Here is an 18001-nt window from a genome sequence, read left to right as displayed (position 1 = left end):
AAGATGTCCCTGCCCATGTCCCTGTCCCTGCAGGGGGGTTGGACTGGATGCTCTTTGAAGGTCCCTTCCAACCCAAACCGTTCTGTGATTCTATGACTTGAGGCCTGGATCAACTCCTAATTTAGGCAACTCAGATAAATGACTCAAGGAAGGGCCTTTCATCTCCAGGAGATGCAGCCTGCCTTTCCTCCCATTGGTTGTAGGGAAAAGCTAGAGCAACCAAAGTCCTTTCTTACCGAGGTGTTTGAGTTTCTTAGAATTAATCTGAATTTAGAGGACTTGATTGTCAGGAAGAATCCTACTTTGTGGGTCAAAGGCGGAAAAGCTGTCATAGGAGAAAATTGTTTCCGGATGGCAGAAGCTGTGTGGGTGCATGTCTGCTCAACCCTTCTGTGTATGACACCATCGGGATTTCTCTTTTGGGAGGCATGGGTGGACTTGCGCAATGGCCCTGTTCAGACAGCGCCTGAGATGGTGGGCAAGTGCATGTGTGTGTGTGTGTGGGCGCACATGTGCATGTGCATGTTTGCCTCTGTGAACAGGGACATGGGATATGGTGTTGCCTTTGCCTTTGAAGCCTGCATAGCAAAAGCGGTCATCTCCTGAGCTGACAAGCTGCATATCAAAATCTTTATGAGGCCCGGGTGCCGTAATATCTGTATTATTTGTTCTGCAGAGACAAGGGGAGGTAGAAAGAGGTCTCCAGGCTTGTGAGCCGGTGACTTTGGCAAGGTTGTGCTGATTTCTGTTGCGGGGTGAGACCAAGTTGGGCACGCAACTCAGCCCAAGGTGACCGGGCAATTTTGTGTTTTCCCCAGGTGATTTGGTTCCCCCCCCTCCAGCCCTGCTACCTTGCTTCCCCCTGCAGCTGGGGAGTCAGGCTGGCTCACGGAGCCCTGCAGTAGGGGCTACGGCTGGATGGCACAGAGACGTGCACAGCAGCCACCTCTGATGCCGGATTTAGTTCTGCAAAAGACACAGGAACTTGAATGATGAAATGAGGAAGAGGTGAGGCTTGAATTTCTCTACACCTGCTTTGTGGGGGCTCTGAAACTTTCCAGAATACCCTGATTTTGTCGGTCTTTTAATGTAGCACTCATAAATTCTGTGTCTAGTTCATTAGCAGTGAATTCCCGTGTCTCCCAGGGGCAGGTGTGTGCTCATATGAGAGTGACTTTGGCTTCAGTGCGAACATTTCCCCAGACATTACGAAATGAGAAATACTGGCCTGTCCAGACGTTGCCTTCCCTGGAGGGACCTTTGCAGACCCTGCTCCTTTTCCACATCACTCTTCAGAGAAATCGTTTTGCTTTTCTATATTAATCTTGTTGGTCTTTAACTTGCGTTTCATTGTTTGAAACCCCACGGTGGGAATTGTTCGTCTAGCAACAAGCCAGGAGATAATTTATATTCCCTTAATAGCCAAGTTCACTAGTTTGAAATTCCCCAGACAAATAGTCTCCCTTCTTAAGCCCACCCTATGCAAATACTTTAGGACATAAAATTTAAGCTACACTGATCTGTAAGAATAAAAATGTACAGATGGCATGGGAGTATTAGCTTCTGTCTTATCCTACATAGCTGCAAGTTAATGTATTTAATATTGTAATTACGCTAAGCATCATGAAGTACACACATTTTCAGAATAATATGAATGAATACATTGCATTTTAGAATGCATTAAAATTGGCAGCTTAAAAAGTATTATCTAACTTTTAATTATGGCTTGAGTGAATGTTCTTCTCCACTGTAACTGTGTAAGCAGTCTCTCACCTTGCAGAGGTTTAAGGCATGATTTTAGACGTGGTATTCTCTGTTTGGTTCTTTACTTAAGGTTTTTTTTTTTTCTGCAGACAGTTAAGTGAATCAGATCTGTCACATGGTGCGTCCTGGGTAGATGTTCAGTAGAGCAGAAATGCCTGTACTCTTCATACTGTTAATGCTCCTTCTCCAATTTAGGCAGACTTCAGCATTTAATTGATTTAACCCAGCAGCAGCTTTTGGGGAAGGGTAGTACTGAATAAGTAGGTGAAGGGCATCATTTTAAAAAAGGCAGCTTGTCAGGTCAGGAGATGACCACTCTTGCTATGCAGGCTGAAAAGGGAAAGGCACCACAATATTCCGTGTCTTTGGACTTAGGGGTACCGGTTGATGAGAAGCTCAACACGGGTCAGCAATGAGCACTTGCAGCCCAGAAAGCCAACTGTATCCTGGGCTGCATCAAAAGAAGCGTGGCCAGCAGGTCGAGGGAGGTGATTCTACACCTCTGCTCCATTCTGGTGAGACCCCAGCTGGAGTACTGCGTTCAGCTCTGGGGCCCCCAACATATGAATGACATGGACCTGTTACAGCGAGTCCAGAGGAGGGCCACAAAAATGCTTAGAGGGCTGGAGCACCTCTCCTATGAGGACAGGCTGAGAGAGTTGGCGTTGTTCAGCCTGGAGAAGAGAAGGCTCTGGGGAGACCTTACAACGGCCTTTAAACTAAAAGAGGGTAGATTTAGACTAGATAGAAGGAATAAATATTTTACAATAAGGGTGTTGTAACACAGGAACAGGTTGACCAGAGAGGTGGTAGAGGCCCCAGCCCTGGAAACATTCAAGGTCAGGTTGTATGGGGCTCTGAGCAGCCTGATCTAGTTGAAAATGCCCCTGCTCATGGCAGGGGGAGTGGGCTAGATGATCTTTAACGGTTCCCTCCAACCCCAACCATTCTGTGAAAACAGCACAACTGTTCAGTGAATGTCTGACTTGGCAAACACCTGGAACCTGGACATAGATGATTACCTTTTGAAAAGCTGGCTGAAATGAGACAAAGGTATCCAAGAGGTAAACAAGAGAAATGTAGAAGCATTTGCCTCTCAAAACAATATTCTTTAAGTATATCAAGTGAGTTAACACTGAAGATGCTAATAGGAGAAAGAAGAAAAGATGATGCTAATAGGAGAAAGAAGAAAAGATGATGCAAAGGTTGGGGAAGAAAAAACCCAAACCTGCGATCTCTATATGGATGAAGCTGTCGTCTCCGGAAGGGTGAGAGACAAAGACAATTCTGTACCTTTTTCCGTATACAGTGGAAGTATATTCAGTGTGTCTACATTAGACGAGATTATTGGGATAACTTGCATGTAGAGCTCTTCATGCTGTGTGCTCCACGCCCATTAAGTAGCTAGCTGTCTAGAAACAAGGTGGTTTGTGTACCAAACATGTTACAGTGAGAGCATAGGGTTCGGTGGGGTTTATTTTTGCTTTGTTTTGTTTTTTCAAGTCTCTCTGGCTATGTAATGCTCACCTTTTCTAACCAAGGCCACATCCCTCCCTCCTTGTCTTTGCATGTGTGTGTTGGTGCTTTCCTAAAGTTGTTTCCAGCTCAAGTTCAGTTTTAAATAATGTTTTGAGAGTATTCCTTGAGTTCAGAGCAAACTGGTTGGTGGCTTACTTTGCTCCCTTTCCTGCATGCTGCCGGAGAGCTTACTAATCGTGTTTACTTGAGCATATCTGGAGTATTTTGTTGCTTCTTGCCTTTCTCTGTGGTGAGCTGTGACCAGCAACGCTGGTATGAATTACCCATGCAGTAAGCACGTACCACTTCAGAGCTGTGACTCGTTCTGCTGAGGGAAAACGTACGGTTACAGCCTTCTATCCTTAGCCCTTCTGCCTGTGAGTTTAAAAGCTAAGCTCCCTCATTCTACAGTTTTCTTTTTTTTTTTTTTTTTTTTTTTTGGTTAGGCCTGTAGAAGTTACATGAGTTGCAGCTACAGTGATCTGTAAAATATGATAAACTAGAAATCAGGTGGAAGAGTTCAGCTCAGAAAGGAGTAACAAACCCCACGCCTTGATTTGGGACACTGTTTTGAAGGTGTGGAGTTTGTTTTGGTGTCCCATTTAGGAGAGCAAGACTATGATGGCCTACGTGAATTCTTCTTACATGAACGCTCTGAGCTAAAGAACCTGATTAAGCCAAAAATAAAGTTGAATGCACTCAGGCTAAAAAGACCCAGTTACGTTAGAAAAGACAAATAGTGTGGAAAAAAAAGACTCGTCAGTCCTGGAGGTTAGTGGGAGGGTGCTCCTGGAGTCTGACTGACATCTCTTGACTTCCCTGTGTGCAACTGTTCCTTATCAGTCTGCCTGATGGTAGGTACGGTTTGGTGGTTTGGTACTTTGCACCTCCTCTTGTATGACCTTGCATTCCTGTTTCTACAGGCTTTTTGGAATCAAGTGTTTGTGCTTGTGAAATGTTAGGAGGTGGTGTCACTCACTCTTGGGTTGGGCTTTTTTGTTGCCTTTTGAGGTTTTTTTTGGAATCTGTATGAAAGCTTAGTGCAAACATTAGCTTTGTGATTTTGACGAAGTACAAGATTTGTCTTAATTTTTCTGAAAGATTTGCTGACTGAGAAGTGTCTCTTCTGTCCCAACCTCATAAATAACTCCCTGGCTGTGTTAGTAATAGTATTAGACTCTCCAAGCTCTTAAACATAAAAAATTCACAGTAGTACTCGTCTTAGTACACCCATCAAACTATTTCAGAAAGAACTTATAAGAAGAAGTAACCTCAACGGTCGTGGTTGAGCAGGAGACAAAGTGGACCCTTGGGGATTTCTAAGGAAGGTGTGTGTTGGGGCACCCTGTGGGTGCCGTGCTCTGTCTGATCACAGACTGGAGAAAACAGGTCACCTCTTGCCTGGTGCGAAAAACCTCACTGATGAATTCCTGTGGTATAACCATTGGAAATGCGTGACTGAGTACTTTCATTTCTTATATTTGAGGTAAAGCTGGTGGGAAAAGCTCAATGAGGATCTTTGTGACAATTAGATTAAAAAGCTTCAGGCACAGTTTGCAAAAATGTGTTTTAACTGATAAGCTTTATTAATAAGAAAGACTGAAAATCTGATGTTTCTATCTATATTTTACCCGCGCGTCATTGTTAACCACAATGCTAACTTAAATATAAACCTAAGTGCTCTTCTAAATCTGGAGCTAGAAACTCTGAAAGACCGAAATGCTTGTTTAACGCTGTTTTAAGAAAGCAGCTTATAGTTGCAGTGCTTTGTGATACTGGCTGTACTGTTTCTTGACACAAGCTCTCATTTTATGATTTTATTTTTTTGCTTTGCTTTGATTGGGCCTGTGACTCTTGTCTGAAGGGTTAAAAAGTTATTTAAATAAAGGTTTAGGTTAAAGCAGCATGCGATAAAACTCTTCTTGGTTGTTTCATCTACGCTCTCCAAGTTAGCTCGCTTGTGTGAGTGTAATGGGGTATTATCTTGTATTCTCAGCTTTAGCAAAATGGACCACCTGTCCCAAGAAGGATGCTGCCTGAGTAGTCCTCTGTGAGTTGTAAGAGTATACATATTTATTTGTTAAAACGCTGTTTAATTCCAAGGTGTATGAACTTAGGAGACTGCTGAAGTGTGTGCTGTGGAGGTGGGATCCTGGTGAGGTGTAGAGTTGCACACCGACGGATTGAGGCGTGCAACGTAGCACCCCTGTTCAAAGCAGCAGAGTAAGGCCGAGATGGAATCACAGGGAAACACATTGATTTGCTGGTTTTGAAGTGTATTGTGGATTTCCTTGTGTTATGGGGTTCTTCTCAACGCTGGCAGCTGGAGAGGAGGAAAGAATGTGGCATGTTGTCCCCAGTGGTTGCAACCTGCCAGTGTCTTGTTTTGAACCAGCTCATGAACATTCACTAACAAGTTGATTGTGTGCTTTTTATGACTTCCTTTCACATGGAGTAACCCATTCATAACTAGCAACCTAGTCTAGTGGGAGGTGTCCCTGCCCACGGCAGGGGGGTTGGAACTAGATGATCTTTAAGGTCCCTTCCAACTCTAACCATTCTATGTGGGTGTAGGAAAGCTAAGGCACCTGTCATACAAGAACACATAAAATACCTTATGTAGTCCTCTGAAGCGTCACCTGAAGCTGATGTTCATAGGGATGGCCATGCATCTTGCATAAAGAGATAAATCGCTGCTACTTTTTTTCCAGCACTGCGGGGTTTAACTCGCTGCTGTCTAGACTGCAGACCCTAGACTGTGGAAACAGGATTAGCAGCACATGCTCCAGAAAGAGAAGGCAGGCTAAAGGCCATCAGGGAAAAGGTGGAAGAGCCAAGCCCAGGGCAGCACCGTGTCCTGGCCGGGCAGAGGGAAGCTGGTGGTGCTGGGAGGGCCATGGGCTGGAAAAGCCATCATCTCATGCTGTGCTGGTCATGTACTGAAAATACACCTGCCTGCCTCCTGCTGTAGCAGCAGGGTCTGAAGGGAGGTGAGAAATTAGTGTAATTAAATGATCTTGAACCCAGAACAAGCTGTTAGGGGTTTCTGAGACCTGCTAAAATAAGCAGCAAGTGCTTCCTGGCCATGGTTTTCATCGGAGGTAGGAGAAGTCTCTCTGCTGCTGGTTCTCTGGGTTTGTTCTTGAGGGCATCTCAGAGCTGCTGTTCTTGGTGTAGCCAGCCTGTGTCCTCCAGTTCCTAAAACGAAATCTCACGCCGTCCTCTAGCTGTCAGGTAAGAAGGAAAAATGACTCCTCTGCTACAAATGTTTTTTAGGTGATACATGCTAGAATAAAAGTTTTTCCCATTGGTAGCAAGGGTTAAACATTGAGGGCAACAGGTATAGGCAGACTTAGGTATGTGATATGTTTGACTGTTTTGCAAGGTGCTATAAATGTTGGCTCCGTGTAATCTGATGCCAGGGTAGGACAGCCTAACTTAATGAAGGAAAATAGAGAGCAATGTAAAAGAACTGGAAATTCAAGTCTAGCTGACTAATACCAGCCTGCTCCAAAAGGTTTTGACTGTTCATATTGCTGACAGCTGACAGCGAATGAGAGGCAAACAACAGAAACATTGCCTAATCTGCTCTGTATTCATACAGGTTCTTTAAAGACACTGCAAAGGTAAGACATTTTACATTTCTCAACCGGGCAGAGTTGCTGAATGTAGCCTTGAACATACACATCGTCGATAGGAGTAAACTGAAGCTTGAAGTCTGTGCCTGTGTGTGTTTGGGAAAGGGGCAGCTTCAGCAAGTTCTGCGTCGATTAGTTTGTCCCCCTTTCTAGTTGGTGCACATCAATTAAATCAAGTTCAGACTTCTGAAACTGCTTGGATACTCCTAGAAATGCAAATCACACAGTATTTTTATGGCTACAACAGAGAGTAATTTTGAACTTGTTTAAATGTTTTGTTCTTTGTGCTTGACAGTCCAGTTGGAAAAGTTTAAATTAATTAATTGCAAAAGGAAAGCCACAGAATGCTAAAAATCCGTGTTGCAGAAATTGTAACAGGGATTTTTACTGAGCTTGGTCTTGTAGCATCTTCTGCAGAATGCTGAAAAATCCTGTGGGAGTTTAACTCCCTGATCTAGAATTACCAACGCTTGGCTGGAAAAGGTCGCCTGGAATAAGAAACTTTTGACTTGAACCTGATCTCCGCTGGCCTTTTTTCAGTTTCCCCCTTTAATGTATATTTTTTATGTGCATTTATATTCCAGCTTCAAAAAAAAAAAAAAGTCTATGTCTTTTGGCCAGTGTATTTTTCTTTGGTAAACTTAACTTACCTGCAGGTGATTTAAAAATGATGACTGCATTACTAATTTGTGGGCAAAGTAATTTTTAGAGAACGGTTGACAGTTTTATATCAGTATTGGGTACAGACTGGCAACTGGTAATTTGTGAAATTTGGCACCTAGCCAAAGCAATTACATTTAGTTTCCCCTGATCTTTCTTCCTCTGCTGCCACCTCTTCATTCTCCTGTGTGTATGTGTTAATCAAAAGAGCAAAACCTCTGGGGGTCAAGCAGTTCTTTCCCCCTCCACCCTCCTTTACAAGTTTCCTTGTATCCTGTTGTAGCTGTCTTGGAGCTCAGCCCTTCGGCTGTCTCTATGTTGAGACCCTTTCCCTTTGAAATCAGTGAGATCTGATTTATCTGCCGCTCTCTTGTTATAGTTGCTTATAGGATCGTGGTCTGAATGCTCCTTAAAAGGTGCTATTAAAGGCCAGAAACCGCCTGAGGGTGCCTTTTAAAACATTTATTCTGTGTCACTGGAATAATTCATTTTGTTTGCAGAAATTTCTGAAACAGGTTGGGGATTTTATCCATTTACAGTTTTCTCGGTATCTTTTTTTAACCAGCTTTTTGAGATTTTTCTGAAATATAAAAAATAGTAAGACATCTTTGATACTAATGTTATTTATTAATGCTGGTAATTTGTTTATTTTATGATAACACATAAACCAATCCAATTTAGTATTGGATAAAACAGCATATACAGTGTGTTTTAGGAGAGGAAGTAATGAGAGATCTTTTGTTTTCCTTTCTCTCCATGCTCAGTATCACTTACCTCTTGATGAGCTAGACTATGTGGACACTTGCAGTGTCATATTAAACTTGTAGTCCATCTATTCTGGTTTTGGAGTGTTTAGTGTATTCTTTTTTTCTGGTGGGGAATAAGTGAGTCCAGAAGTGAGCAAGTACAAAGGAAAAAAAAAGGCAGCAAAATCCTGCCCGTAGAAATGTGTGGTTGCAATCTGCATTGCTGGAGGTTTGCCTTGTGTTATGACAGGTCTTTTCCATTCTGTTTAAAACGAAAACCTTATGTAATGAAGCTGATTTGTTCTAATTACATCGAGCTGTTTTTAAAACATTTTATAATTTTTCTGTCATGTTTGTAGCAAGGAGTTTGAGCAAGTACGTCTAGGCTGATGCATTTTTAATTGCTTGCCTTTTGTCCTTTCAAAACTAGTTGCTTCTCGACTTAATTGAACGTCTCCTTGTTCTCATTTTATCAACTAGGAAATATGAGCACCTGATTTGTTCCTCCTCTTTACCAATAGTGATGAATTAACTACAAAGGCAGAATTAAAGGACAGACCATGTTAGTGATTCCCAAGAGTTTTGGACCAGCAAACCGCACTCCCCAGCCTCTGCGTTTACTGGAGATAAGCACGCACGTGTACCATTATGCAGTAGCAAGAAGAGAAGCAGGTCTTTGCTGTGAATGCTGCTGTTTTAAGCTGGTCCTTGGATCTATATTATATTGCTAAATAAGGCCACGCTTTCGTAAATGTTCTTCATAACAAAACCTGGTGGTTGTTAGGATAAGAGGACTCTAGACAGACCATCACGGAGTTCTTAGAAAGACTGGCAGTCATGCTGTCGGTCACCAGGAAGCTTGGTGTGCTTGTGGCCAATGTTTTTCAGGTGGTGAAGGCCTGACTTGCACATACTTTTCTCCCCTTTTTGACCGTAACTACATACAGATGTTATCTTTGCAAGACGGAGATGTTAGTGCTACTCTCTTCCCCAGGCTGGTAGGCCGACTGCTGAGTTCTTGGCTTGGCTGACTGTGTGAACTCCCTGTGCACTGCCTGGGGGGACACTGTCCTTTTGCGGGGGGGGGAGGGGGGAGGTGGTGTCCAGTTAATCTACTTTGTTTGGCCTTCAGCAGATGAGGGGAAGATCAAGCTAAATATTCTCCCAGTGGAACCGAGGTGGTGGTGAGCAGCAATGGGTGGAGGTGACTGAACTGAAAGCAGAGAAGGAGCACTTCTGCATATCGCCCTTTGTATAGGGATGTGGGAGGTTGTGGGAGTTTTGCTTCTTTGGTAGCCAAAACAGCTACACCAAAAGTAAAAAGTCAAAGCATTAGAAGAGCATACATTTCATAGAGTCATAGAATGGTTAGAGTTGGATGGGACCTTAAAGATCATCTAGTTCCAACGCCCCTGCCATGGGCAGGGATGCCTTCCACCAGCCTGGCCTTGAACACCTCCATGGATGGGACATCCACAGCGTCTGTGGGCAACCTGTTCCAGTGTCTCACTACCCTCACAGTAAAGAATTTCTTCCTAATGTCTAATCTAAATCTACACTCTTTTAGTTTAAAAACATTACCCCTTGTCCTGTCACTACATGCCCTTGTTAAAAATCCCTTCCCATCTTTCCTGTAGGCCCCCTTCAGGTACTGGAAGGGCGCTATAAGGTCTCCCCAGAGCCTTCTCTTCTCCAGGCTGAAAAATGCCAACTCTCTCAGCCTGTCTTCATGAGAGAGGTGCTTCAGCCCTCGGATCATCTTCGTGGCCCTCCTCTGGACTCACTGTAACACGTCCATGTCCTTCTTATGTTGGGTGTACACATACAAAAATAGGGGTAAAGTGTTTTTATGTGACTGCAACTGATAGGTGTATGCGTGCATCCACCCAGGCATCTTGAGTAGGTGCTATGCATTAAAGCAATATTATGTGGCTTTTATCTAACTGTAGTTGAAGTAATGCAGCTTATCTGTGAGCTGAGGCTTTAGTAACCCAAATTCAATCTGAAAAGTTTCAAAGCCCTATGGATGGCCAAGACTGCCAGCTCACATAACCACTTCTGAAAATTTATCCTCATCTTCTCTTTTGTGTGTCTGATGTGCCAGAAAGTGCAATTTGGGCAGCTGCAAAATGGTGTTTGAATCCACTAAACAGTTTTGATACGGGGAGGGGGCAGGCAGGGAAGTAGTTCCAATCTCTGACATGATTTGGGGAGGCAGGAAGAGATGATGTTGTGATGTCCCATCTCCCTAACCTCTTTTTCTTATACCATGCACCCAACCTATAGAAATGCAAAATTCAGTTATTTTCTTCTCAGGTGAATGAAGAAGTGGGGGAGAGGATTTGGACCCTTGCTTCCCCCTGGAATGCCCTGGCTCCCTTGCTTTAGGACAAGTTACAGATAACTTTTCCTGTTGAGTTGGCTCTACTTTGAAAGAGCAAACACTTTGCAGAGAGGTGACTAAAACCCAGCATGGCCTTTCTCTTCCTGATCGGATTAGGGAGGCTTGCTCTTTATCGTAGCGGATATTCAAATACTGTATTCAGAGCTCAAGAGCTTCAGTAGTTGAGTTGGGGAGAGCCTTCCTTGCCTCAATATCTTCTAGCTTGCTGTTTAGGATTGGCCTTTTGGTGATAGTCTCATCTTTTGTTGCTGCAGCATAAATCAATTATTTACAGTGCTCTACGTCTACACACTTACACTGATTTGGGGCTACCTCTATACGTCGAGCATGCTGGCGGGAGAGGATACAGAGGAAAAAAAAGCATGAACCACACTGTAATTTTCTTCAGATTTCCCTGCAGCGCTTCACCAGGTTGCTGGGTTTGTGTACAACAGCTGTGTTATATAAATGTGCTAAATAAAAGGGACTTAAAAAGTATGAAGGAACATGGGAGATAGGAAAAGGAAGGTTTTCAGGGGTGGGGGAGTGTGTAAACAGTGCTGGAGTTGTTACCGTTAATAGTCTAGAAAGGAATCTTGCCTCATATTAAATGTTCAGGCTAAAAGAAGTAGTTGTCAAAAAAAAAAAAGTAGTTGCAAAAAAAAAAAGATACTCGTTGAAAATGTGATTTTTTTTGGTGACAGCAAAGAAGAGCTTGTTGCTTGCGTTTGTGCTTTCTGCTCTCTTTGGAGTAAGCGTGTGCTTTTTATGTGAGATTTAGGGAAGGGGGGTTCATTTCACTTCTTTTGTATTGACTGAATTGTGTGCCTATTCTTTTTTCTTTTATGCTTGTTTGTATTTAACAGATGAAGCCTCTTACTCTCTGTCCTCTTGCTGGATGTGTACTGAGAGCCCGTGGTGACATAGGCTAGTTTCCAGCCTGGCTGCAAAACAGGGATTTATTGATACCGAAGATTTCTTTGTCCTTAACGAAAGCTCTGCAAAGGTCACTCTGTTGACTTTTATTATGTAGCTGCTTTTTGCAGTTTCCCCTAGGCAGTGTGGATGCTTTCAGAAGATTTCAGGCTGTTCCTTATGTGGTTTCTTTCCTTACTCGGTGATAGCCCCTTACCATGTTGTTTTCCTATCTCCTTTAATTTGTATGAGCAGTTGAGATACTGAGCCTTCAGAAACTTTTTGTGCCAAGTAACATAGATTAACTCGTTCTTCTTGCTTGTCATTCTGACAACGACAGGTGCCCTGGGTCTAAGGACATGGTTCAAAGCTCCTGTTCTGTGCAATTTCTTAATATTGCTGAATAGGAATAATCAATCTGTGAAGAATGCCACAGTAGACTATGTTGTTAGCATCTATGTTCAGTGTGGACCATATGTAAAGAAGATCATCATGGGTTTGGGATTTCTGCATTACGAGAACTGCAATATCATTCAGCTTTTCCCCCCTTTTTAAGAAAACCAGACTCTATCTTAAAAAGATGTGACTCTGCAGAGCGTGGACTGCCTCTGGCTTGATCTGTCGTTAACCTCCACTGGTAGAAAGGAATTAGAAACTTGAGTGAGACGGTGCAGTTACCATCCGTGTGTTTGTCTGACTTCACCTGGGATGGTTTTCAGTCCTTCAGTCCAAAATTTCCAGGTGATGTCTTTATTCTTCCCTTTCCTCTCGTTCACTCCCATCTTCCTCCCACATCCAAGATGGTGTTGAGAAAGGGGCTCAGCTTTGCGTTTCTGTTAAGTCACAACTTCCATACTTCTAGGCTAGAGCTCATGCTGCAGACTGTCGTAGAAAATCATTGTGAAACTTCAGTCCCAAGTCATTTGTCCCTGTGCTTAACGAGTTGAGCTGTTTCAGCAGTGACTCGGGATTCAGATCTGCGTTTGAATCTTAAAGCAGCTAAGCTGGTTCTTAATTTTAAATGTATGAATGATCTTACTAATTTCACCAAAAAAAGGCAGCGCGGGATGATTACAGTCATCTGTAATAACCCTAAATGGGACTGGATCCGGGAGCTGGCTGGAGGTGTCTTTCTGCTTAGCTGGGGTGCTCTCAGTGCCAAGACTTGGGTCTTCCTAGCTTACCGCTGAGCTCCTTCAGCAAATTTTATGTTTGTGCCTAGCACTTTGGTGCCTGCTACCTGCTCCAGCATGGTGCCACTGTGTTATTTCGTATAATTGTGGATTTGTTGCTTCCAAGTTGGAGCCTAGTTGCAGTATTGCAACTTCACCGTTGGGACCAAAAACGCTGGTTCTGGAAGTATTTCTTATGAGCTTTGTTGAACTGGCTAAATAGGGCTAAGGTTCAAGTGCAGGGTATATATGGTGAAGAGTGGTGGGGAAAAATGTTGTGATTTCTAGCTGGAAGGAGTCCTGCAATGTATCTTCTGGGAAACCAGAGCGGCAGTGTACTAAGGGTTAAACTGGCTGAATGTGCTTTTTGACAGACTGGTTGAGGACTTGTTTCTAGATGTTGAAATCACTAGAGGAGGGGAATTTCCAAGAGGGATTGAAGTAATTTATTTGTATGTTCAGTTTCAAGGATTAAGCAAAACTAAGATGTTTATATATATTGCTGTGTCTTAATATAGCTTTTTATAACAGGTCTGTACAACAATTAGTAAATATGAAAGCAAAACCTTACTTATTCTGTAGTTCTGAAAATTTGATGTAAATTTTATGGTAATATATACTGGGTTCCCTTTCTCCTAGGACTATTTGTATGTAGTCAAGCTTATTGTGCATGTGAATACAATGTACACATTTTGTGCTGTTTGCAAATAATTAATTTTCTACTCACAGATGTACATATAACCAGGCAGGGAGATAAGTGGCATTATATATCAAAAACAACAGTTATGTTTGTGTTAGCCTATAGACAGCAGGATCCTGTGATACTTGGAATAATGAAAGCACAGTTTATAAAAATAGATGTGCAGGAAAATGTAGCTGGTTTAGAATTGTGCTGGCTTCTGTGAAAAGCTGTGCTTGTTTTCTGTATGCCAGAGAAAGTGATATGGGTTAAGGGAAAGTACTTTTGCATTATTTTGCCATGCTATTATTGCCCGATAGATCATTTGCTATTACTGCCTACCACTAAAGAAGTAATGAAAAATTTCCCATAAATAAGAATAGTTTGAGTGCCTAACCTTTATAAGCTTAGATATAAAAGCCCACTAAAGCCTATTCACTCACTTGTCTTTGACTTTGGTGGCAATGTTGTGGTTAGATGGCTCTTTTCTTGTGAAAAGGTATCATTCTACTTTATTTATAGATTCCTTCTTTGTGGTTTTGGGGAGGGGGTGTAGGGAGAAGGAACAGTCTGCTATATATTCTTGCATCACTGCATCACCATGGTGCAAAATTTATAAAACGGCTTTTGAATAGCTGTTCCCGCAACAGTACTGGATGATTAGGAACTTCAAAAAAGTAAAATAAGTGTGACTATTGTAAGTAGTGTTCATGTGGATCCCTTCAGGATCAAATGCATTACACTGCTGTCTTCTCTTAAATGATGTTAAATCACGATGATTAGTTTTGCATTGAGCGCTTTGTTGTTTTTTTAAAAAATAAAAAGTAAAAAAAGACCTCGATGGCTTTTAGTAAGTGCACTGCCAAAGCTTTTGGATCTTACACATTTAGTGTGCATCTTCGTATGGTAGTATGTACTGTAAAATATCCTTATTTTACAGAGAATGATCTGGCATTAATGGAAAAATATGCCAGTTCCCAGTGCATGCAGGGAACTTCTAAAATCTGTCACGGTGGCTATAGCTCCGTTTTTCCTTGTACCACATGAGCTTCCTAGGTAGCCCATGTCTCCGGCACTTCATTTATCCTAATTTTACATTGACGCTGTTAATCGTTACTGACCTTAGAAAGTTACTGGACCTTAAGAATTTGTACTGTTTGTTCATACACGTGGCTTCAATTAGTGTAATGGAGATGATTATAAGCCCTTGCTGTATTCCGGCTCTCATTCTCCCTGGACAATTAGGTTAACCCCCGTTTTAAAATAAGTCTCCATTTGGAAGCTGAGGAGGTTCTTGTATTTGCCCGGTGATGTTTTGGAGTTACTCTTCACTGATTAGAGGGAGTGACTTCAGGTATTATTATTTCATCTTGTTGGAGAGTTATAATTTGTTTCTAGGCAGTAACCAAAATAGAAGTTGTACTTAAATAAATTTCCATACCTGTCCTCTCTTCTGAAAGAGCTGGTATGTCCCTATTGACCCATACTGACCAATTTCAACCACTGTAGGATTAAACTATGTATTTTATAGATAACATACTTTATTTTGAGGCTGGCATACAAAGCTGGCAAGAGTCTGGGATGGGACAAGTTGGTGTTAGTCCCACTGCTGGAGTGTGTGTAACTTTTTAATAGCATTCTTATCTTCTCAAAGGCGAGGCCAACTAATTAAATTAGGGAAGTTACCCAGCATTATATGGTTGCATGTAGTGTTTTCACTGCCGTAGTCTTGCTGAAGTACAGAGAAAGCCTTGTAAGTATTTAAGGCATCCTGCAAAATGGCAAGGGCTGAGGTTGAACAGTCACGGTTCCCAAAGCACATCCTTTTCTGTTCATGCATGTAGCTCTCATTAGTGCAAATATTCTCTTGTTAGGGTTGTGGCTACTCTTATGAACCCTTTAACAGCTAATTAAAGCATGCTTTGGAAGTTGGGGAGGTTCTCCTGTTTGCATAATCTTGGGTTTCCTGATTTCTTAGAAGGGTAGGATCTAGTGACTTAAATGCTTGAATGCTCTGCCATCACTACTTAGGAATTTTGGAATACCACAATCTATATGGGAAAAACAGCTGTTACATTTCCTAGAGTGAGGGAGTATGAGCCTGTGACATGATCCTCCCTAATTAAATTGCTTGGCATTGAGGAGAGCAAGATGCCCTTCATTTTTTTTTTTTTTTTTTTTTTTAGTTTCAGCCTACTGCAAAAACAAGGCAAAGCTAAACCTCCTGTACAAAGGCAAATATTAATCCTCACCAATGTCACTGAAGTCACCCAGAGCCTTTCCTGGGGGTCTCAGTCTGGATGGGTATGTGGTAGACCTCTGCCCCTTATTCTTCTCTCACAGCAGCCCTTAGTCTAAGGCAGTTTAAATAATTTTGATCAAAATGCTAGGCAGCACACATTTTGCTTCCTTAAAAACATATTAATTTAAACTCCCTTAGGTTCCTAATTTTAGACACCTGCTTCTGTTGTTATGTTGAAATGCTAGATTATTTTTTTTCTTAATGTATTGGTCACCTTAGTTGTATAAAAACATTACGTTTTGTGCTCACCTTTTTCCCCAGGAGTGATACAGCACATCTCTTTGTAACCTCATGTTTACCGTTGGCACTGATGAGTAAATGAAAATGTGGGAGCTGCAGGCACGCATCCCTCCAGTGAAGCTGTTTACATTCCATAGTTTGGGATATTTTTTTTTTCTTTGCTATTGTACTGTGCAGTTTTTTTTTGCCTGTTCTAATTTGCCATGACGTGGTCAGTGCTGTTTCCTTCCGGCTGCTTGCGAGCCTGTGGTAGAGATAAGGATACGTTTACAGTGCATTTTTAACAAGAAGCTGAAGATCTGCTTCGTGTAGGAACTCGGGGGGCTCTCTGGATTGTACAAAGAATTTATGTGCTGGTTTCATCTGGTTGACACTGTGGGAATCAAGATCGAGAGCATTTTACTTTTAAAATAGTAACTTTGCTAAATTTGCACTGTGTATGAAGAAGAAAGGTGATATACTCGAGATACCTTACAGCTGAGTAGGTCCGTCTGGGTTTTGTATCGTTACTTTGAACATACCTTAAAGATGAGAGTTGCTAATGGATGTGAAAACTGTGTATATGAGTCAAATGAAAAGATGGATTTTCTTTTTGTTACCTTTCCTAACTTTTTCTTAGTCCCATGCTTTTAATATTAAACACTTTGAAACTGATATTTTACTTCCTGAAACAGTTTAATTTTAAGGGAATGAAAATTTGCATGTATTAATCAGTAAAAGTGATACCTCTGAAGATACAAAGGTGTCTGACTTCGTCAGACTTAGAACAGTTGTAGTTTGGAGCAAGCTTTATTGTGACTGCTACTATTTCACATAGCTAAAGCGATCGTTTATTAATTATAACTTTTTTATTTTTTCCCTCCACAGCGATAAAGGCTATCAAGGCAGGAAGAACAGCTCAGGACAAGATTTCCCTTGGTTTGTTTCCCTTCAAGAAGACAAGAACCTGGGAATACCGATGATCTAAGAAGTACCGACAACGATACTTGATTCATCCTGTGATCCTGCCTTTCTGCCCAGCTGGACCTCGGTGACTCTCTCCGTTCTTTTGCATTCGAGAACATCTTTCTTTGTATGTGGAGCTGAGACCTGGGAATGCGTTATTATGGCAGCAGTTGTACAGCAGAATGAGCTTGTGTTTGAATTTGCCAGCAACGTCATGGAGGATGAGCAGCAGGTATGGGATAGTGTAAGAAGCCATGTTCGTCCCAGTTGGTGCTAGGAATGTTATGAAAACATGAGGAAAAAATGGGGTGTAAAACACAAAAAAGCTAATATCGAGGTCATTGTTGTTACAGCAGATCTTTGTGCTGTTTCAAAATCTTCCTGTTGCTTCCTGTAACTTCCATGGGCAAAACAGAAATTGGTTGAAATGTTATAACTTCTGCAGTATTGCAGAGACATCCTCCTCCGAAAATGTTTTTCCTGTGTTGCTGATTTGTGCCAATAGAATCCATCCATTTGTGATGCAAAATTCTCCAAATTGTGCTATTTGACAGTAGTTTTAACTTTCCTAGCATGCTAGGATGAAATTCTGCATAAAAGTAATGGTAACACTACAGGTGACTAGAAAGAGCAGTAGGTACCTGCTCACTGCTTTTTACAGATTGATTTCTAAACTGTGTTACTGTATGTTGGCTATTCAGAAATAAGCTTCAAAGTAATTTTAAATTGATTTCTTTCACACTGCAGGGAAAATATGTCTCTCTAACCGAGGAGGCTCTCAGTTAGGTGTTGATTATCTAAACCACATCCCGTGAGTCCTGAGGCTTCAGTGAAGGATTCCTATTACAAAAATCAGGCAGATCCTCTGTAGGTGGTGGTTAATAGTAGGATTTTGCATTTGTTAACAAGAAATTAGGTGTCTGGGTACTGTGGAGAGACAGTTCTTAAAAGGCTGCGAAGTGCCACAACAAACTGTTCCTCTTTTTGTGAATGTGAAAAGCATTTATTCTCCTCTCTCTCAAAAATACTTCTGGCTTTA

The 18001-nt window shown here is 41.9% G+C and overlaps 1 protein-coding gene across 3 annotated transcripts in view; it reads left to right on the top strand.

Moving 5' to 3' along the window:
• The window catches only part of ELF1 (E74 like ETS transcription factor 1), a 94053-nt gene that overhangs the window by 36941 nt on the left and 39111 nt on the right, over positions 1-18001 (top strand). For 2 of the 3 annotated variants that reach the window (XM_074564617.1, XM_074564628.1), the window contains exon 2: positions 16885-17194. In XM_074564617.1, coding sequence (XP_074420718.1) covers positions 17123-17194 — 72 coding nt within the window. In that variant the 5' untranslated portion in view covers positions 16885-17122. Of the gene's footprint in view, positions 1-16257; positions 16503-16884; positions 17195-18001 lie in introns of those variants that run through there. The other variant, XM_074564638.1, reaches the window with a different exon arrangement.

Source organism: Larus michahellis, chromosome 1 (genome assembly GCF_964199755.1).
Source record: "Larus michahellis chromosome 1, bLarMic1.1, whole genome shotgun sequence".
NCBI classification, from domain to species: domain Eukaryota; kingdom Metazoa; phylum Chordata; class Aves; order Charadriiformes; family Laridae; genus Larus; species Larus michahellis.
Note: the sequence above shows the minus strand (reverse complement) of the source record. Positions and strands in the feature narration are given on the sequence as shown.